Source organism: Pholis gunnellus (genome assembly GCF_910591455.1).
Source record: "Pholis gunnellus genome assembly, chromosome: 8".
NCBI classification, from domain to species: Eukaryota; Metazoa; Chordata; class Actinopteri; order Perciformes; family Pholidae; genus Pholis; species Pholis gunnellus.
Genome location: NC_136534.1, coordinates 21,562,071 through 21,583,609, shown reverse-complemented (window position 1 = coordinate 21,583,609; position 21,539 = coordinate 21,562,071). Strand labels below are relative to the sequence as shown.

Genomic DNA, 21,539 nt, shown 5'->3' with positions numbered 1-21,539 from the left:
CGAGCCATACCTCACGTGTCCTGGGCTGTCTCTCTCTCACATGACCCGAGTGTTTGTTCCCGTGATCAGCACTTCCATCTCCGTCTGTGACACCGAATATCACTTTTTACTCTAACCCTGATGGATATGCTTGAACAGAGTCTGGACAGCGCAAGGTAACCGAGAGTCGGATAAAAAAATGGCTAACTGGGACAAGCTAGCTACAACATGCTATTTCGGATAGCTAGTTTAGGACGCTAGCTAAGGCCTAACCTAAAGAACTGTTGTCAAAACGAATTCAATCTAAAGACAGCAGTTGAATTAGAAAGAGAATGGAAGACGTTCCTAGCTGGATAGCTGACTAGTTGTATCCCATAACACCCATGTACAGTTGTGGAAAACATGATCATGATTCGCTAATAACACAATAGCTAAGTTAGCGTAAGCTAGGTATTTTAACACAAACAAGTATGTTATAAGCCGGGTACAGCAACTTTGCTGTGTTGTGTTTTACAATTGCGACTGTGCTTTTGGTTGACGGGCGTCTTTCACACATTTGTGATCAGCTAAGGCAACGTTGAGGATCAGTAATTATATTTATTTTTATCTAGAATGCTCACGGATACGTTACTGGTTGCGTTAAACTTAATTGTTATCTTGGTTTGCAGCCAAGAAAAGCAAGAAGAAGAGGTTGTCCAGACATCTGAAGGTAAGAATATATTCACCAAGCTGTCAGTTACAACATCTAAAAAGCAGTGATGTGTATATATATTTTGTACAATAGCTCAAAGAAGATATCTGATACATAAGGCGTGTGTCACAAAGTATAGCATGTATTGCCTATGCTGTTGATCATGCAGCTGTACGTATTATGTTCTGCAACTCAGGGCTTGTTAGCCTTCTTTATTAGTTTTCCATCTCTTCTGTTCTCACATCTGACTTTTTCTGCCCTCTTTTCCTCCTCAGACACGGGGGAAGAGCAGACAGCTGTCACCATAGCCAGTGTTCAGCAGGCTGCAGGATTTGGTGACCACAACATACAATACCAGTTCCGAACTGAGGGTGGTCAGGTGAGTGACTAATGGATGGAGATATGGGACTGATTGTTGTTTCTTACTGCCAATGTCAGAAAGACATAAAGTGCCCCTGTGCAGTTTAGGAAGAACTATTCAGAGCTTTTTACCTAAAAGTAGTAAAAGTAAAAGTAGCGATGCCACAGTGAAACAATACTCTGTAAAAGCACTGCATGCAAAACTTTACTCAAGTAAATTTACAAAAGTACAAGCATCAAAATATACTCATTATGCAGAATTGTATATGCTGTATTGTTGTTTTTATTGTCATGTGGGGTTTTGTTTCTGTGTCTACCAGTCCAGGGACAACAGATGTAAATCAGCTTTTAGCTAACTCTGGTGCAATTAGTTTTAACTGTGCGCTGTCCCTGCTAAAATAAACAATAAAATGAAATATATTGTACTCCTGTTCCATAATTAGTGATGCATTAATGTATAAGCATCACTGATGTTGCAGCAGGTAAAGATGGAGCTAATGTTTACCACTTTTTATACTCCTGGGTAGCTTAAATTGTACATATTTATTTGTTGTATTAATAACCTAAATCTGCAAAGTGACTACTAACTAAAACTGTCAAATATATGTAGTGGAGTAAAAAGTACAATATTTGCCTCCAAAATGCAGTTTTGGGGGCAGGACATATTCCAAGTTGAAGTGAAAAATAAATGATTCATAAAAAATAAATGTATAAAATCAATTCATCGCCCAGATCAATATTCAAGTAAGGTACCTCAAGTCGAGAGTTTAGGGTTCAGCACTCACAACAGAAAACAGACTTCAGAATCACTTTAGATGCGAGGTGGAATAAACAAGCAGACATACTTAGCAACTGACAGCGCTTCACATTACGTATTGATGAATGGGGTTGAGTGGATTTGGTCGCATGAATAGAGCAACGTGACAGAGGTGAATAATATGATTGTCTGTAAACACAACTTCACTCCACATGTACTGCATGCACGCTTTGTAATTCATGGTCTGTCATGCTGAGCGTTTCGATGTGAGCGCCGTCACCTCACAGGGAGATAAACATGGGTTCCTCTCACAAACGGTGTTATGTTGTCATGTGTTTTCTTCCGGATGTTGTGGCTCCGGCCTCTATTCCAAACACAAGTCAGGAGGATAGCAGGCTGTAAATTGCCCGACGGTATGAGTGAGTTTTCTTTTTCTAGTCTCGTGATTGGCTGGTGACCGAGAGTGTTTCCTTGCCGTCCACTAATGGGGTATTCACTCCAGGGGTGGACAGCGATTGACAATGGGACAGTGGCGCAAAAAAAATTGATTGGAAAAAGTAAAAGGTTTATCCTTATAGGGATGATTATTGTACACATGATGATTATTGTGAACAAGATGATGATGACTGGAGGGAATTAAGTCAGGCATCCATGTGGCTCATTTGGCGTAAATAAGGCTGGCGTGAGCGATCATGTGATTGCAGCCTGGTGTGGGATTGGCATGGCAACGCTGTCACATGTCAGTCAGGAGGAGAGTCACATGATGGAGGGTTACAAATACGGATTCTTGGAACAAACAAGCTAATTTCTGTCAAGATTGAATCAGCCACATTCTGAAGCATAAGCACATTCGAGAGACATACAATATGCCCGTGCTTCAGATTGTGCCCGAAGAGAGATCAATGCACTACTGGAATAAAGACTATAGTTTTAAATACAGAACTGAAGCAATAGACATGCTAAACAAATCTACAAGTCAGGTTAGATTTTGATTTTGGACACAGTACGCCTGTCATAGGGACTGTAGTAAACCACATGAATAAACAACCTGTTCCTCTGGTTTGTTCTCCTCGCATTTTCTATTGTTCCTCTCTCCACCTTGCAGGTGACGTACCGTGTTGTTCAGGTGACCGACCAGCAACTTGAAGGGCGGGATGATGGGGGAGGAGCAGTGAGTGTCGTCTCTACAGCCGCCTTCGCTGGGGCTCCTCAGGCTGTGGCTCAGGTACCAAAGTCTCCCCCCCTCTTGTTACTGATCAAAGAGAACCCACCGGGGATACGGACCGCTTTTAAAGACTCACTGCAGGCTTTTAGTCTTCAAGTAATGCGACAGCCTTTAAGGATAAGGCTGACAAAATCAAACTTTTATCATTTCAACAGTCTTCCTGATTAAATATTAAAACCAACAGTGAATTTACCCTGCCAGCAAGTATCGTCTCTAAACACGCCATAAAAGTCAGTGTTGTCCAAACACCATTAAAAACACATGAATGAGACATACCATTGTACAAAGCAGTATAAATAGTGAAGCATGTGTCGTGAGCATGACGTGTGCCCGACACAGAGCTACTCATGGAGATTCCAAATGATGTTGCAAGGCACCATGGCAATGTTCAGAACATGTTTTCGGTTAAAAAAAATACAAGTATCCTTGCAAGAGCAGATCAAATTTGTTTTAATTTGCAATACAACGATGGCTTCACTGACCTTGCTGTTATCTCCGCTAACAAGATCCCTGCTCTGTCTTTTTTTAATTTGTTTTTCTCCCCATCTGTCAAACTGCACAGTGTCTTGCTCAGGGAGGGGGGGGTCTAGAAGGGGATGCCAGTATTGAGTCTGACAGAGACTGAGGTGTGCGTTTTACCCACTGTGACCGCTCCATTGCGACTTGCTGAAGTGTCTCCCTCTTATCCGTCACAGGCTGTGATCCAAAACCCTTTCAGTAATGGAGGAAGCCCAGTGGGAGAGACGGTGGGAGGGGAGACGCGCTTCGCTTACTTCCCCGCAACCGCGGTGAGCGACGGGACGGTGGCTGTGCAGGCCGCCGCGGACCCCACACTCACACAGGCGGGGGGTGAGTCGGTTCTCGCACTTAATTTGGGTTGAAGCTCACCACAGTGTCAATGAAAATCACGGCTGAATTAGCCCCAAAGCAAAGAGCAGTGCACTGAGTTCCAAAATGAGAGAACAAGTAGTTGTAGATGAACCAATATTCCCACAAAAAGTAGGACCCTACAAAGTACTTTAGATTATAAATTATGTTTCCTTTTGCTGAATACTGTAACAATACGATATTAGAGGCCCAGATGAAGTTAGTTGCGCTAATCATATTTACTGTGTTCCCCGTGTCACATGTCCACCCACTCTGCTTCTCTTCCTCTTTACTGCCGTATGTCGTCTGGCTGTTTTAAGCGTCCTTGCGGTTTCATGGTGGTGATCCAGCAGAGGCTGGTGGACTGTCAATGAGGGTGGTCAGGGCTTAGTCGACCTGGAGAGCAGCATGTTATACACAACCAGCATCTGCTTGTTCTGGCACACCGTCGCCTACGCAGTGTTTATGAGAGGGCCGTGTAATTAATAACCCTGTGTTTCTGCTGGTGTCTGTGCGTGCTGCCGCACTGTTGGCCCAGACTCGTCCTCTGGACAAGCATAAAAACCGAGACCCAAACAAGACCTGTACCTGCTCCTAGAGACCCAGTTGTAATCCAGTCTGATTTTATGTTGTATTTGAGTTATTCCTTTATAAAAGAGAGATAAGCTTGTGGTCATAATAAACGTATACAAGTCAAGGGCTGTAACTTACGATTATTTTCATTATCGATTAATTTGCAGATTATTTTCTTGATTAATCGCTTGGTTCATCATACGTTGTACTTACTTAAGGCCATTTAGCAGTTGGCACACCTCAATTATAACTTTTATGATGCACTCATTAGTGCCTGCAGCACAAAACCACAAAACCAGCTCAGCCTGATGATGCCACAGAAAGGGAAGAAGACCACAAGCTTCCCTTGCCGTGGGTAGTGGCTGGAGCCAGGGCCTTGTAGGAGGAAGTGGGCAGCTGTCTTTCTTTTCTGCGAGCACTGTAGTGGGTTGGATAGTGCCATCTCCTTGTAGTGCATGGAGCTCTGGCAGTGAACCACATCCGGGCAAGACTGGGTTCAGAGGTGGGAAGTGCTTGACCTTTTTACGGAGCATCGAAGTGTCCTGGTACAGATTGAAATATCACTTTTCTATATGTTTATGCTTGTTAAACAGGTGTGTTGATAAAGTTTTGGCTTTTTTTTACTCTACACGGTTTTACTGCACTTTAAGCAGCGTAGTGTGAGGAGCTCAGACCCGACACAGAGAGCAGAGGAGATGCTGCAGCGTGATAATGAATTACTCCAAAACGCAAAGAAGCACAGATAACGTTTTTCCAGTAACGTCTGAGCTTATCAAGCCGCTCCGGGGGCGAATTGCATCGTTAAATTCGACCCTCACACTCTTTATTTGTCGTGAGATAATTCAGTAGAGCAGCAACAGTCGGCCTTTTGTGCCGCGTTGCCCTTTTGTTTCTCTCCGCATTTGCTAACTGATGACTGCCCTGCCTTCCACAGGTCAGTTTTATGTGATGATGACCCCCCCTGATGTCATTCAGACGGGCACACAACGAAGCATCGCTCCTCGCACACAGCCTTACCCTGCGTGAGTATCGCCTCTGTCTGGGAGAAGGAGACAGCATTGATAATGCAGTGTGAGACGCAGCTATGTCTGAAAACAAACTAACCGCTGGTCAGTTCTTGTAAAACACTGTTGTTACCTTCAATAGAACTGCCACTCGAAATAGGCCATTTGGTGGTTGTAGCTGACGAGTTGTGAATTGCTCGAAGGGGAACATTGGTTGGGAGTTTTAAAAAAAAATGGGACAAATTGCTTTTTAATGTCTCGCGTTCAGAGCCACTCACAGCCATTACGTTGAATATGATTTCCGATGTGACATTTTTGTTCTGGTTTTAACCATTTACTGCAAGAACGGCACGCATTTCAGTTTGTGATGCTTCAGCACAAATCCCCGCAAGCATGACGGAGACTTCTTCCAGTGCAGGAAAGCCCATCTGGCAAAGCCTCAGATATACAACCCTTAAATCAACAGCAACGTATATTGAGTGAACACGCACGCGCTAAATTCCCAGGAATCTAAATGCTAATGCGGGAGAGAAGGCTGAGGAAGTGGAAGGATTTGGTCTTTAGCGGAGAGAATGAGCACTAAATCCTGTTTATATGGACCGCCGAGCTGTCAATCAGTTTAGTCAATTATTGTATGGTACATGTACATACTATAAATCAACTTCCACGCCTATTTAAACTACCGTGAAGGCTCAGTTCATGAGACATGAAATGCTACTGTAGTTTATTTACTTACCCATCCCGGCTTTTCTCCCTTTTCCAATATCCTTCTGATGTTTATCTCTAAAATTCACAACATGCATCATTATAATCATGCATCAAAAGACTCTGACTCTCTCCAACTGTTAGCCACATGCTGGTGATTGCTGTTATTAAGATAATCAGCAGGCTCTCGTGAGCAAAGACAAAGTGAGCGGTCGTTTCATTTGCATGATACCAGCCCTGTTCTGGTCGACCACGGATACTAATTCCAACAAGCTTTATTTCAGATTCAGGGTTCGCTTCACAAGAGTCACAGTGCTGAGGAATGCACCTTTCTTTAAGGTCCTGGAACTATGTTTTTTTTCCCCCCCTGATTTGGTAAAAGCCAAAGCTCATACGGTCACCCAAAATGAACACATGACCCTCAGTCAAATTGAGTTAGCACTGACCTAAGTGAATATTCCTCCACCTCCTTCAACTTAACCTTTAACACGTGGAGCTGCATTAGTTATTGAGCTAGATCACCGACCAGTGATCTAACATATTCACTCTGGTTGTTCAATTAAGCAGATACGCTCCGGTTTTGCTCCTCTTTCTGATAATTTCTTCTAACAGGAGACAGACACTTTTAACCGTCTCTGCCTTTCTCTTATTATTTGTCCCTTTGGGGGTAGAACAGTGTATGCTTCGACAGCGAGGATGTCGACTGCTTCTGTGATTTTCAAGGAACTTAAGATTTCTCCAAAGATTCCGGCTCCTTTTGTTGTGGGCCGCATTACGGGGAGTTGAAGATCCGCCTTCAATTTGGCAGCCGCTCCCTGTCGCCTTTTGATGTCGCTTGATATTCACAGCGCACAACCGACCGCTCTCCAGTCGAGAGTAACGAACGAGCTTCGCCGCGGTGCGCGTCGGCATCGCCATGTGTTGAAATACAAAGTGAAAGTGTTTTTTCATCTCTCGCAATGCCTATCTGCAATATGTTTGTTTCTATTTATTTCCTCACTCATGAATAATTTATGACTTGTGACACACGCCTCAGAGTTATATTTAGGTGTAAACTAATGAACGTTGACATGTGAGTAAAATGAACATTTCCCACCCTATCTGCCGTTCGCAGAGATGAAAACGAGCTGCTGCAGCATGAAGGTTTAAACTGGTGAGGACAGTTTCCACATTTCTCTTACACTTCACTTTCTTTTTCTTTTTACTGCAAATGAACCAATCAAATTAGAAGAGAGGAGAAGCACACAAACCTCTGCCCTCCTATAAGTCCCCAGTGATTCTCCCGGCTCTTCATGTGTGAGACTCAGATGTTTCTTTAGTGCTGATTTTGTGCTCGTGGCGAACTTGTTTCTCCATTAGGGCTTAAAATCAGGTCATTGTTCTCCATTCGGAAACAAATGGCTTGTTTTATTTTAATATCATTTTCAAAGTGTCCCCTGTTGTAGTTGTTGTAGTTTTGTACTTATTCAGCCTAGTTTTGAATAGAGTGCTGCAGGGATGACGTGTTTTTGGAAGCCAAACCCGGAAGTGAGCTTCACACTGGTTCCCTCGGCAAAATGCCAAAATACACTCTGTGGCAAACACAAGTTTATGATGTTTACACGTTTTATTCAACAAGATAATCCTCACAAATCCACAGCACTTTTAGGATTTTTGAGTGTGAATGCAAACATTATGAGTGACGAGCTAACAGTAGACTATAATCGATCTACAACGTGGTCGCATGAGCTCGAGTACACACAACGAGGCGGTGAAGGAGGACTCGTCGGCGTGATGACGTATTGTAGTCTCATTTAGCCTCTTGTTACCACCGCCTCCAAAATACACAAGAGGGGGTATCTACAGACATATTATATATGGAAGAACAAAATGTTAAAATCTCTTCAGCCATCTAACCAAAACCCAATCGACTTTGAGACAAAAGGAACCAGAAGAATAAAAATGCTCATTTCTGGGTTTTTTAGACGCATTCCTTCAGCACTCTATCAGTAAGTTACAGTGGTAGTAACAGTTACAGCAGCACGGGGACACGTGATGTGTTTTGTCAGTTTCATCATATCTCTTCTATATAATTGTTTGGTCACTAAGGCTCACCTTTAAATCACACACACATGGAGAGAATATCAAGCCCAAGCTGCAGTCACTTGTATCTCAATGTACATTTAACACTGCAGCCGAGGGGAAATGGGAGGGCAGAAGGAGTAACCATTTCATTTCCCTTCCGAGGATCAATTTAAGACGACACAAATGTAGTCCTCGTCTGCATCCTTTTTTTAAAATGATGTGGATAAAGCACTCCGGCAGCGGGATAGTGCACTGCTCATTTTTCTGGATTTCTCCGGCAACAATAATTCTCAGGAGCACTCAGATGAGGTGTGCCTCTATAACTTGTGAAAGAGTGGGGGAAAAGACATTCCTCTGGGCCCCTACATTTAGTTATTCATATACAGTCAGCCACATTTTTTTTTTTTTTTTTTTAACACTCTGCCTAAGAGTACTGTTGGGCTGAATCCATTATACGGCTGAAATCCCATTAAGATGCGTTGAGATACAAGAGAGACTGCAGTTTGGCTTGGCTGACTATCTCAAACAGAGATATCAGCAGTCGAGTTGTGTTGATGGGTCACAAACTCACTGCTGTAGAATAAAGAAGAGTCGTAGAGGGACAGACGAGGAACAAGTGTGCCCGTACGGGACATTAAAACTTTGAGTAAGCAGAAATGCAGCCAATAAACAATAGTTAACAATAGCTTTCCCAACAGAGACATCATTTTCTGTTCTTTTGCATGCTTGTTGATTCATTATAAATAGATTGAGTGAAGTATTAATTGACATATGATTACATGCAAGTGTGTTATTGGCCTGTTCACGCTGTGGTGGGTGGATGGATAAGTCTCCCCGTCACATCTCAGGGACTTAATTAACAGAATACCTGAGGGAGGACACGGACAAGAGACATTTGTGTCATTAGCCATAAGCCCAGACTCCAATAGACAGCATCTGTGGGGGATGGGGTTGGGTGGGTGGGGGGGGGTTTCAGTGTCATTTTACAGCATAATAAAGCAGAGAGCTCCCTTCAGGCCACACCTGGGAAGAGGGCAGCATTAAGAATAGAATGGTTGGATGGGTCTCAGTATTCCAGTCAAAGCAGCCCAGCTTCAGGACATCGGGGCTGCATATGTGGCCTCATATGAGGCTGTGCATCTCTCAGTATTTCTACTGCACGACTTCTTTTTTTAAATGGCACACTGGTAGTGGCAGGGGCTGTGATTACAATAGGCTTGAATTTAAAGATAACAGTGAAGAATAGTTTTCAATAGGCACAGGATTAGGTGAATTTGGGGGATTGGATTGGACTTGTGCCTGATTGTAGGGCAGCCAGAGATGGGAGATACCGTAGCGTGTGAAAAGTGTTTTATTCCCTCTCTGTCTGCAGGAAAATGGACGGACCGCGAACACCGAGAGATGAAAGGAGGAGAGCGCAGCACAATGAAGGTGGGTAATTAGCTGTGATTGTGGCTTTTGATTTCATCAGTGTAACACAATGCAGTGCGGCGCCTAAATGGAGCGTTCTTTTTGTTGAAAGAAAATCACCAAGCCCTGTCTAAATATTCTATTAGGAATAGATAACGTATGTTTGTGGACTGGCCACTAGAGGGTGCTGTTAAGCTGTCAAAGTCAGGCAGTATCTCATACCTAGAGGGTGTCAGCTGAAATGACCAAATGTAAGAAATTAGAACATGGTTCTTTCAACACAAACTACCTCTGACCTATCAATCCAACACAAATAAATGGAGAGTTTTTATATATTTTAATCTGTTTTTCCATTTAACATTTCCATCAGTTGAAAGGCGGAGAAGAGACAAGATCAACAACTGGATTGTCACGCTTTCCAAGATCATCCCAGACTGCAATATTGACAGCACCAAGACCGGCGCAGTAGGCAGTCTCCCTTCACTTCTGCACCACTGCCCACCTTTCTCTTGACGTTTCTGTTTTAATGTGGTCACCCTTGGTCTCTGTCCTCCATAGAGCAAAGGGGGCATCCTGTCGAAGGCCTGCGACTACATTCGCGACTTGAGGCAAAGCAACCAGCGACTGCAGGAGAGCGTGAAGGAAGTGGATAGGATACAAGTGGACAATGAGTTGTGCAGGCAGCAGGTAGGAGTATCCGTCAAATACAAATATTGGCACCACGTGAAGTTTCCAGGAATTCAATAATGGGTAAAGAAGGTCTATGAATGATAATGTGAAAATCTTCCTTTGAGGTGGTCGGGTGTTGCGGATAAATAGAGTCACAAATAATAAAGGCGGCCACAGCGGGCTGCATGTGTGTCTGTGAAGATTGGCCCTGCATTGAACAGATGAGTTTGCTTCGGAGTGCATTGCAACATCCTCTCAGTGGAGCCTCAGAGGCATGAAATCCACCTAGCTCCCCGTATACATCTTCACTTTTTTCCAAGACAAACCCCCCTGAGACTTCAGCCTGTGTAGCTGATCATCACAGCCTGACAAAAAGGGATCAAAAGAGTTTGCACTTATATAATGTTACCTGAAATCAGCGCTTTGAGAGACTGTGGGAATAATATACACAGGGGTTGTGTGAGAACTAACTGCATGCTAATGCACTCAAAAGTATTGTGAAATCTTGCAGCTCCGAGGCTGCCACGTCTCCCCGTCGAGTCCCGGGCCTGCGAGGCTCTTTGCAATAGACTCTTATTCTGACGCTCAAAGCGCTCTCCTAGGTGCCCCAGTGGGGGGGACGCAGAGAATCCGGGATTCACCCAAGGGAAATGTAGCAGAGATGACATACCTCACGATTTGATAATCCAGTTGGTTGTGGACAGGGGTGTCTTTTGAAAAGGCCTGCACACACACTACTCCATAATCCCAGGGATTGAATAGCCCCTGTGTGTGTGTGTGTGTGTGTGTGTGTGTGTGTGTGTGTGTGTGTGTGTGTGTGTGTGTGTGTGTGTGTGTGTGAGTGTGAGTGTGTGTGTGTGTGTGTGTGTACGCATTACACACAGCCAGCACTCTCTGTCTTCAAACAGAAAAAAAGTTTGGTCTGTAAACTTGGAGCTATATTTAACTGTCACGGAGATGAAGACGTGATAATGAGATTTTTTTTTTTTTTTCTTCTTCTTCTTCTTCTTTTTGTTCTTAAGATTGAGGAGCTGAAGAATGAGAACGCTTTGCTGCGAGCGCAACTCCAGCAGCACGGCATCGAGATGGTTGGAGAGACGCCGCCGCAGTAGTGAAGCAGAGACACACACAAAAAAAGAGAACAGGGAGGGGCGCCACCACTCAGACATACAACCGACACGCTGGGAAAGAAGAAGAAGAAGATGATGGAGGGAAATAAAAATAAATAAAAGGACTTGAGAAGAATCCCTCTCTTTGAATGCATCCTTCCCTGAGTTTCCAGGTTGAGAAACCCTTCACGGCCAATTGCGGCTGTACTTGACTGTTCCCATCCTATTGAGATAACCACCTGTTACGACTCAGTAGAAAAGATGCCCACTCACCGCCATCAGTGCTTCACCAGCTATGAAAGAGAACCTCTGCTCCTCCCTGGTTTTGTATTTATGCAGCCTCACTCATGGACTACGATGTTTGTCGTTTCAGTTTTGTTCCCCGCGGTCGGTGTATTAGGGATTTTGATTTAGTTCATGCTTTTTATTCTGTTTGTGTTTTTCAGTTCTGTTTTAATGTTTGTTTTTTTTAGCTGCTTTAATTTATTAGTCCGCTTGCTGGCAGAAGCCTTGATGGAGACCAGTTACACAGAAGCTCGTGCACCCCAGAGTTGCAGATTGAATTTTTAAGTGGGAAAACATCAAAGGATGAAAAACATTGTGATACTACAGACAGAAATAATGTGGCACACACGCAGCTCACCTCGACCCAAAGACAAACAAGGAGCCGTGCCGGCCTCATCTATTTAAATAAGACTTGTTGTGTTTTAATACTGATCTTACACAATGTTAGAGCAGATTATCTCTGGGAGTAAACAATCAATAACTCATTAAGTTCATGCTGGCCCTTTGTCATAGTAATTACCATGAAGTGTGTGCAAGCTTGGGGGAAAAAAACTGAAGAAAGTGGTATACTTGAATTGTTGGGCATTTGCTTAACCAGAAAAATCATTTTTAAAAGATCCGACCGCTGAAATGCGATTTTAATTACAAATGGAAATGTACAAGTGTGGAACATGTAGACGATTGACAAACCCAAACGTGCTGGAGAGGAGGAGGAGGAGGAGGAGGGGGGGGGGGGGGGGGGGGTGTGGTGCGGTGCGGTGCGGTGCAAATTCCAACTGTTGTCAAACTATCTCTGGATACTGTGGGTTTTTCCTTTTCATCTTCTGTTCGTGTGTGATTTTACCGGTGTCTCGATACGCGTAAGAATAATCCTCACATGTTTCATTTCAAGCTGTTTGCTCTATTTTGGAATTGCAACACTTCAAATGCGGCTCAACGCACCAGGGTGTGGTGTGGTGTGGGGGGGAGGGGAGGGGAGGGGGCACCCTGGAGAGCAGCACTCCGCTCACTATAGAAAAGGAGTACACAGAAAATACTGCGTTGCGCTTCTTAGTTGAGCACAACGCGGGTCTCTCCGTGAAATGAAGGAATACTTTGAAAGTGGTGAAACCTGGAAATGAGCTCACATATTTCTCCACCCACTCAGGCGAACAATAAGTAAAACTGGTTGTACAAAATGACAAAAACCCAAGATTAACACTGTTGATGATTTTTTTTTTGCGAATGAATATACATGATGTGTTTTTGTTCCGCTTTGGGCGATGTAAGCGGAGGAGAGAGACATCGAGCTACTTATTAGAGCACGGTTGCTTCTCCCCGTGTCAACGGCTGAGGATCCAGCAGAGCAAAAATCAGGCCGACGATCACATTTTAATATCTCAGACTCTGCAAGTTAACAGCTCGGGCTGTGGAAGTGCTTGTTCTGCTCCTACTGCTAGATTCAAACCCTGATATGGATAGTGCGAGTGTCTGATCTATCAAACGAGTTGAATGATTGATGTGATGCGGTAGATGTGTTTTGTTTAACACCTCATTGAGAGCAATGCAGTGAATGTGAAGACATGAATAATGCTTTTGAAAGACGGATGTTCACAAATGAAAAGGTCACTCGTGGCTAATTTGTATTTTATTTTTCTCGCGTTTCTTTTTGAGGAATGGCAAAAGAATGAAGAAAAAAAAAGAACCCTTTCTGTAGCAGCCTCACTTTTCTCAGGTTAGATTTTAAGACACCTTTTCTAAGTAAAATGGTGAAGAATAAAACTTTCACTAGCTAATAACCTTCATGGACTTTGGTTGTGGCTCATTTTCCTTCTGCAGGTCTTGAACATTACAAACATCAATATTTGAATGACGTTGATTTTCAGTGGTGTTTGTCCATCTGTTTGCAGGATAATAGATTATAACTGCAAATATAAATATATCTAAGCAAATATGCCATCTGGAATGTTCTCGTCTCTGCTGCACATTTTATTTGATCTTTACTAAAAACATAGAACATTGAAGCCCATGAAAACTTGGTTTAACATCTTAGGCATTTCTCTAAAACCTTCAGTAAGTGTGACTACATTTGCAACAGTCAAAGTTTGAGCATAGGGGGAAAAGACACCTGTTTATTGTTAATTAATAATGAAAAATGTAGCTAAACTGCTTCAGCAGAACTGTGTGGGTGATCAGATTTGATTAGCAGTGCTGGCAGAAAACAACCCACCAACTGTCAGCGTTTGATTCAAACGATGCCAAATCCTGATTGGTTTACAGAAGTGCAAGGAATCATCATGTTCAGATGAACACAGACCAATACGCAAACACAGAAGTCCGTCAAAGCAACCAAAAACCGTTCTAACCGGCATAAAAAACAACTGTGCGTTCATGTCGGACTCCGTCTCTCATAGTTAGAAACTGATTGAGAAAATAGAGCCTTTTAGATGAGCCAAGAAATGTTCTATCGACGTGGGCTACTTGAGATTACCTGCCACACTTGTACTCCCATCAAATTTAGATTCATACATTTACTCTGAGGGATCTGGGGGGGTGAAAAAAACAGATGGGGTTTTCATCTACAGAAATATGATGCATTGAGATGTCAGAGCGACTGAAAATAACCACAAATCACCAGCGTACAAAGCTCTAATATCACTACACGCTGTATGCAGGTATTCTCTAAAGACGCTCAGCCAATCAGCATGATTCACTAAGCAGTTCCAGATCGACATCCTCTCTTAAAAGATACATTTGGAGGAGTGTGCTTCCTCGGAGAAAGCGTGCACTCGCTCTTCAGTTCACCCAATCGATTGATCAGCACACTGGTAAAATTGAAACCAGTTAGTTAGAACTCACAGAGGGCACCTTGGGGCGAGAGAGATCAATGGTGGATAAAAGGCGCATCAGTGAGATTGACTCTGACTTTGCCGGTCGGGGCGTTCGAGCATCGTTCTGCCCGCTCTTAAAGAGGGAGCAGCCGTGATTTGGATAATCTTTTAAGTGCAGACTGGGGTGCCGCACGTGCCCACACCGTGAGACTATTTATAACTCAAGACTCATTATCTATCAGGATTCATTAGGCTGCCGAAGTGTGTGTTGCATTTGCCTCGGTTTTTGTCTTGCTGACCCCCCCCCCCCTCCAGAGTCTCCAGGCTCGTCAGCTGCCATTCAAACACACTCAGCTAGCCAGGCAGGCGTCTGTGTGTTCCTGTCTCTGTTTGAAGTGGCTGATCTCTGATAACACGTACTTCTCTGATTGGGACATACTGCTCTGTCTGTCTGTCTGTCGGCCTCTTTCACCCCAATCCTGTAAAAGCTCACTGAAGAAGGACCACGCGGAGCTGAAATGAAGTCGGTTTGAAAAAGAGCTCCGGAGAGGACACACATTTCTTCTCCGACAAAATGTAACGTGCCAGGGAGTGTCACCTTTACCTCTCAGCGAGGATAATTCACTTACAATTAATTCATGTATTAATTGGAAGAGGAAAGTGCCTCCTCTTTGAGTTAATTGTTATTGCTGTAATTATATGCAATGTATTTGAAACAGCGGCCCAAGTCTGGTCAGTATCGAGCACATGTCTGTCGCCCACGTTTTTCTGGAGGGTGGTACAAAGCCGACTACTGTAAAATCCTTGATGTGAATTGGGAAATACCTTCTTTTTCTTTTAAATTTGTGTTAAGGCACGTCTACCACACAGCACATGGTTGACTGGTTTTCATTGAACCCGTGCCGGCCAACACATTCTGCTGGCACAGTTTCATGTCCTGCAGGCTCGTCTTACCTTTGTGCTTTTCGAGCGATACAGGAGCTCTCAGTCTGGAGCACGTATTGTCTACTGCCTCAGCCTGTTTCACATTCCCCCACCTCGGAGGTAGTCTTTTGATGGAAAAATATATAGATATATGGCTGACATAGTAGTCTTATTTCATCAAAGATACAATGCTCCGCATGCCTTGTGTGCCACACCGACTCATCTTCCTACATTGATAACTACACAGCATCTCTCTCGCTCATAGTAGCATCAGCACAAAGGCATGTTGCTGCCGTAATGACATGGGGCACAAGGACCAGCTGAGATTTTTTTTTTTTAGCAACCATGCTGTTGGAGTCTACAGTATTTTGATCCAACTGACAAATGTGGAATTCAGTTTGCATAATGTTGAAAGACATGTTTGTGAACAGTGAGTGATGTAGGAACGCAGCACTTCCTAAAACCTGGAAATTAGTCAGTTTTTTTTCGCACTTCTGGTTCCCTCGTCACAAAGTCAATGGGCCTTTTGAATGGGTTTTTGGTTAAGACGGCTAAAACAAGGTCTGTGGTTCACACAAGTTGAAGACGTTTTCAACATTTTGTTCTACGACATATAGCAAAGACATCCGCAAATACCACAAGAGTGAATTATTTAAGCTTTTACGTGTCTTGAAAAGGGCAGTTGCTAACAAGTGGCTGAATGGGACTACAAAACATCATTACCCTGACGAGTCTGCCTTCACAGCCTCGTTGTGTGTACTCACACTCCCGCGATGTAGTTTTGTAAATAGCTTAATGTTAGCGTTGCACTTCTGCTGATTGCGTTCACGCTTCAAAAATCATAAAAGTGGTGTTCATTTGTGAAGATTATCTTGCTGAACAAAACGTGTAAGCATCATCAACTTGGCCTACATAAATATGTCATCTCTGCAGTACTCTATATGATATTGTAGAGGATATGTTGTGTGATGTGATCGTCATTAAGTATTATATAAGTCTTCCTGAGCCATAAATAGGAACATCAGATGAGTCAGGTCAGAATCAGATCTTAGATGTTACGCTTTCTGTCATTCTTATTTATGTCAGTGAGGCCTGCTCAGTACAATAAACAACCAGATTAACATTAAACAATGATCCAAAAAAAGGGATGTGCAAATATACCACTATACGACTGAACACCTTTTCAGTCGGTAAAAACCTTATTTATGTAAAGCAGCTGAAGTCAACACTGGACTGGAGGATCCACGGCCTTGGATTGTACTGTGTCATGGGCTCTGATCAAGCTGACGCACCAATCAGGAGGGTTTGGTGTTCGGCTAGAGTCTGGAAAACGTTTCATGTAATGAAGAAGACACACATGCAGGGAAGACACATCGATAATGTTGAAGATGTCGCTGTTTCTGATCGTTCTATAGTTTAAAAAAATGTTCTAACCACAACCAGGAGTGTCGGAGATGGTTAATATTTGGATTGAAGATGCATTTGAATGACTCTGTGAGGCTTGTACAGTGCTTAAAATGGTTGACGCCCGATGATCAAAGAAGGATTCCGACAAAACATCGCCATGGTTTAACGACGTTTCAGGCAGTAAAACAAAAAATACACTTTAGTCATAGTTTAGATGATATTGAAGAGCAAAGTCTCCCAGCTACAGGCAGACACCTCCATATGGGATTTCACATTTACATGACGATGCATTACCCCATTGCAAAAGACTCGTATCTCAGCTTTAAAGAGAATATTGCCATGGCGTGGCGGCAAGTTGCCGAAAGGCTAATTCATGCTTTATGCCATCTTGCTTTATTACAATCGTCACAAACATACAAGTGCATGAATGAAATTTGACCTTTGCGTTTGACCTCTCCGAAGCATTAGGAGCAGTGAACCGCTGCGAAGGATCGAACCGCCGACCTTGTGGTTAAGAGGACAACTGAGCCGCAGCCGCCCAAGTAAGTTACTGTTTTCATTCACTTTTTACTCGTCAACCGTTACATTTGTGCCGTTAGACCGCTAACTACAACTTAAAGAGAGAGCATGTAGTATCACTCTGGTTTTAACCAACAGCACCAGCTCCCTGTAACTGTTTGAAAAAATCTTGTGATTATATAAAAATCTTTGAATGGATTTTCTCTGGTCGTTGTCAATTTTTCACACTATTTCCATCTTTAGTTTCATTTTGTTGTGGAAAACTATTAGTATTTTGCCATGAGATGTTTCTCTGTTCAGTATGTTTTGGGGAAATGTTTTTCCTTTAGAGATTCGGACAGTATCGAGAGGGGAGAGAGAGACGGGGACTGAAGGGTCGCCTCTCAGACTTTGAACCAGGAACATGGACAGGGCCTTGACCCTTGATGTTCATTTTATGACTTTTTCCAATATAATTCTGTAGTCGATTTATTGTGTGCGTTTTTCTTGACTCCTTATTGTAAAGCACTTTGAGCTACATTCTTGTCATGAAAAATAACCACATAAATATGGTTTAATCCTCTTATTATTATTAATATTTGTAAGGGAATTTCGGCTTATTCTTGAATGCCATTAAGATTGACACTGTTGGAAATCCCAGTAATATGTTGCAACATGCTTCTAGTTCCACACAAAATGGGGAATTCCCCACAGTCACCATTCTCAGAATGCAGAAGCCCATCAACCTGAGCTCCATCCTGCCCCCTGAGTCTGAAAAGTGACGCTGCATTTGTGTAACGCTGCGACAGTCAGGAGGCCATAACTATTGAAACTTCCCATGTTTATTCACAAATTGACACCCTGGCTGTGTTTTGGGGGCGAAGAGAGTTGTGGGTGATAAGCAGCCAGAAGATGAGCTGTATTTGTGGAGTCTATCGCAGCTCCATACAAAGCAGGTAGGGACAGAAAGGAGGGGGGGGGGGGAATGGACGGGGGCAGGAACAGAGAGCGATGATATAACAGGGACAGACGGGAGCAATGCCCTTGACCGGGAGGGAAAGGTAGAGTGGCGCCTGTTGAGGTGAATCTGTCCGCCATGCTGGTGCCTGACTTTGTTTGGCCAGAAGATTCCTACCGATAGCCTCAGTGACTGATAGGAGACACGCATGCTCAGGAAAACACCGGCCAAACTACAGCACTTGGAAAACCCAGAACTAAAAATCTATTTTTTTCCCCTTTAACTTTTGTTTTTTTTAAGTGAACTTGTCTCTGTTTTCCATCTTCTCACATTTGCTCACACTCACAGTCAACCTGGATAGGATTTGTTTGTTCCTGGTACCGTCAACCAGTGTCATATTCAGATCTCTCATGAGTCATGCCTAGTGATGCATGGCAAACAAAATGACAAGTGTTCATCTTGATTCGACATGGTGTGCTAGTTCAAGTAACTGGACCAGAGCCCGTTTCTGTCCCCTTAGTCACACACACACAAAAAAGGCACAAAAAAGGGGAAATGCGTGAACTGCAGAGAGTGTGTGATGCTCTCGCTTCATATTACACAAGCATGGGTAGATTCCAACAGATGTGGAGCCATTCGTGGTTGTATTTGTTGACACTGATGTTGTGGTCACCCAAAGCAAGCACGCGGGCCAGCGGGGTTATCAGTGAACGAGACAGACTGACGCAGGGGTCCCGCCACATGTTGTTTCACTAATTGAGTCAGCACAGGCAATTTGGAGACACTTTGAAGGTATAATGAGAATTCAAATGGCCCCCGATTTTATCAGCTCACACAGCCTCCCGTTTATCAGTTTATACCTTTATTTAGCCTGTTTTTTTGTTATTTAATTTCCACATTTATTGATTTTCCTGCTATTCACAGCCTGATGCCGTTGTGGAAGAGTTCTCTCTCTCTGACAGGCTAATTAATCTCAAGGTTTTTATCGCTGCTTCAGTGATAAGAGGGAAACATGATTCATACCATTTTTAGGGTTGCGTTTTTTCCACGCCATTGTTAACAATCGGGGTTATTATTATTATTATGACATTGTCATTAAATCCACACAGTTTGAAATATCTATCAACCTGTTAGCACGCTGTGTGTCGGGAAATTACTAATTGTGTTTTAATGGAACAAAAGCAGCTGTCCTTTGTTATTTATTGTAGGCATGTTGGGATACAAACACCAAAGAAAGGTTGTGTCACGTAGTCATGATAAACAGCAGAGTTGTTAAGTTGTGGGGTAAAATGCATGGAGCAATGCAACTTAACGCCTTCCATACATAATAAACCTCATCAGATCACATTATATTCATCTTTAACAAATGCATATTGAAACACCTTGACTGTCAAATGGAGGATTTTAATCCCGGCTACTATTCCCGACCGCTCTCAAAGGGATTTAATTTGGTTCAACTGCAGGTTCCTGTGTATTATGCAAAAACTGAATGTGTTGAAAATGAGGGGCTAATTATTCCATTTGAGAGGTTGTAATTACATCCTTTAGACTGAGCAATGGATATTCCAAAGTGGCTCCCTCTCCTTAGTGAAGGATTTCCCGGGTCGGAAAAAAAAAAAGGGCGGCTCAGTCAGCCGTGCAATACATTGACCCGTGCAGTCTTGACCTTTGCTGTGGGAATCTCCAGCGCTCTTTCCAGCTTGTTCACATTTTTAGATGAAGCTCTGCGACACTACAGAGCACATATTGCTCCCATATATTGTAAAAAATGACGGTCTCCAGCAGCAGCAGCAGCAGCTTGTTCATGTGTGGAATTACAGTACGTGTTCGGTCTGCGGAAAGTAATTTAATTCGAAAGTTCATTTTTGATTTGATATTGCTGAATGGACAGTGGGGCCCACAATCAAAAATAGATCAGTTTCCCCCCCAGTGTTGCAGCACAATGGAGGGGAGAGAGGAGGAGGAGGTCAAAACTTCCCCAGTGGAGTGAGGTAACTGCTGCCAGGAATGGGCTGGGCCTCCTGGAGGGATGTGGCAACACTGAGCCCAAGTGTGTATAAATACCAGAATGCATACTCAACCATCACACAGCGGACGGACTCTAAAGAGCTGACAAGGGTCACCAAATATCTGAAGAAATCCACTTGCCCAGACAATCAACATCCGTCACTGAAGCTAAAGAGAACACATTGAAGATATTGTGGTGCTCTTCGGTGGCCCCACACCCATGAGAAAGAAGACCTATCGACTCCAATCTTCAAAGGATTTAATAACTAAATCGTTTTAACCCCCCCCCCCCCAACCTAAAATGAAGGCATTCAGCATTGCAGTTGCAGTGACACTCGTGCTCGCCTTTATTTGCATTCTGGAGAGCTCTGCCGTCCCATTCACCGGGGTAAGAATTTGACTTAAACTCACTTCATGCGCTTATTAGCTATAAATGTTTTCTCAGGATGCAAAAATGTGGCTCCTAAATGTGCATAATTCATTAACAGGTGCAAGAGCTGGAGGAGGCAGGGAGCAATGACACTCCAGTTGCGGCATATCAAGAAATGTCAATGGACTCAAAGATGGTATGTTCAATTGACTGAATGAATTAAGCCAATTACCTTGAGCAAATTAAAATTTAAGTGGATGTGTATTCTCCATGGAGTGCCCACGGTGCTCCCGCCACACAAGGAGGGGATGAAATGCCGGAGATGAACGCTCTGCTCATGTCTCTTGTCTTTCGCACAGATGCCGGATCACATCAGGCAGAAGCGCCAGAGCCACCTCTCCATGTGTCGCTGGTGCTGCAACTGCTGCAGAGCCTACAAAGGCTGTGGCTTCTGCTGCAAGTTCTGAGGACTCCCGCAACAGCCACGCAACATTAATTTATTATGCTTTTTTTGTCCTCAGAAAAAAAAAAAATCACCTTTTCTTGGCCTCTATCGCAAATGCATTGCCTGTGCTACACTGTTTTATATCATGTTAAAGGTGGTATATGAGTCATGGGGAAAAAATGAGGTAATATACTTTGTATTTATTTGATATGTTTAAATACTTTTACCCTGCGAGTCTTTTTGTAAAGTCAATGATGTGTACATTTTGGTTTCCAAAATATAATCCAGATGTGGATGTTTCTTCATTGAAATTGAGTCCAACAAGTTAAAAGCTGGTGTTGAATAAATTATGAACATTTCAAGCAACTGCTAAGATGTTTTTTGTGTCATTAATAAGGAAATATTTAACAACAGTAAGTCTT

General features: G+C 43.2%; 2 protein-coding genes across 3 annotated transcripts; both read left to right on the top strand.

The window, feature by feature from the left end:
* Positions 1 to 12,396, top strand: usf2l (upstream transcription factor 2, c-fos interacting-like). 2 transcript variants are annotated; one of them, XM_079164336.1, is made up of 11 exons: positions 1 to 155; positions 648 to 688; positions 946 to 1,049; positions 2,893 to 3,012; positions 3,708 to 3,861; positions 5,387 to 5,474; positions 7,276 to 7,314; positions 9,598 to 9,656; positions 10,006 to 10,100; positions 10,194 to 10,322; positions 11,327 to 12,396. In XM_079164336.1, exons 1-11 carry the CDS (start codon positions 121 to 123, stop codon positions 11,414 to 11,416), a joined length of 954 nt encoding a protein of 317 aa, XP_079020462.1. In that variant the 5' UTR covers positions 1 to 120; the 3' UTR covers positions 11,417 to 12,396. The 2 variants fall into 2 exon arrangements, with proteins under 2 accessions (XP_079020462.1, XP_079020463.1); XM_079164337.1 differs by lacking the exon at positions 7,276 to 7,314.
* An 8,177-nt stretch (positions 12,397 to 20,573) lies between these two features.
* On the top strand, positions 20,574 to 21,139 carry hamp (hepcidin antimicrobial peptide; the record flags this gene model as incomplete). The annotated part of the gene is made up of 3 exons (XM_079163977.1): positions 20,574 to 20,690; positions 20,791 to 20,868; positions 21,032 to 21,139. Exons 1-3 carry the CDS (start codon positions 20,604 to 20,606, stop codon positions 21,137 to 21,139), a joined length of 273 nt encoding a protein of 90 aa, XP_079020103.1. The 5' UTR covers positions 20,574 to 20,603.
* Positions 21,140 to 21,539: the final 400 nt, after the last annotated feature.

Bases quoted from the DNA above. Each gene is read 5' to 3' on its own strand.
- usf2l (XM_079164336.1), top strand. From the start codon at position 121: ATGGATATGCTTGAACAGAGTCTGGACAGCGCAAG. The intron at 3,862-5,386 runs GTGAGTCGGTTC...TGCCTTCCACAG, and splicing joins CACACTCACACAGGCGGGGG to GTCAGTTTTATGTGATGATG. The intron at 9,657-10,005 runs GTGGGTAATTAG...CATTTCCATCAG, and splicing joins GAGAGCGCAGCACAATGAAG to TTGAAAGGCGGAGAAGAGAC.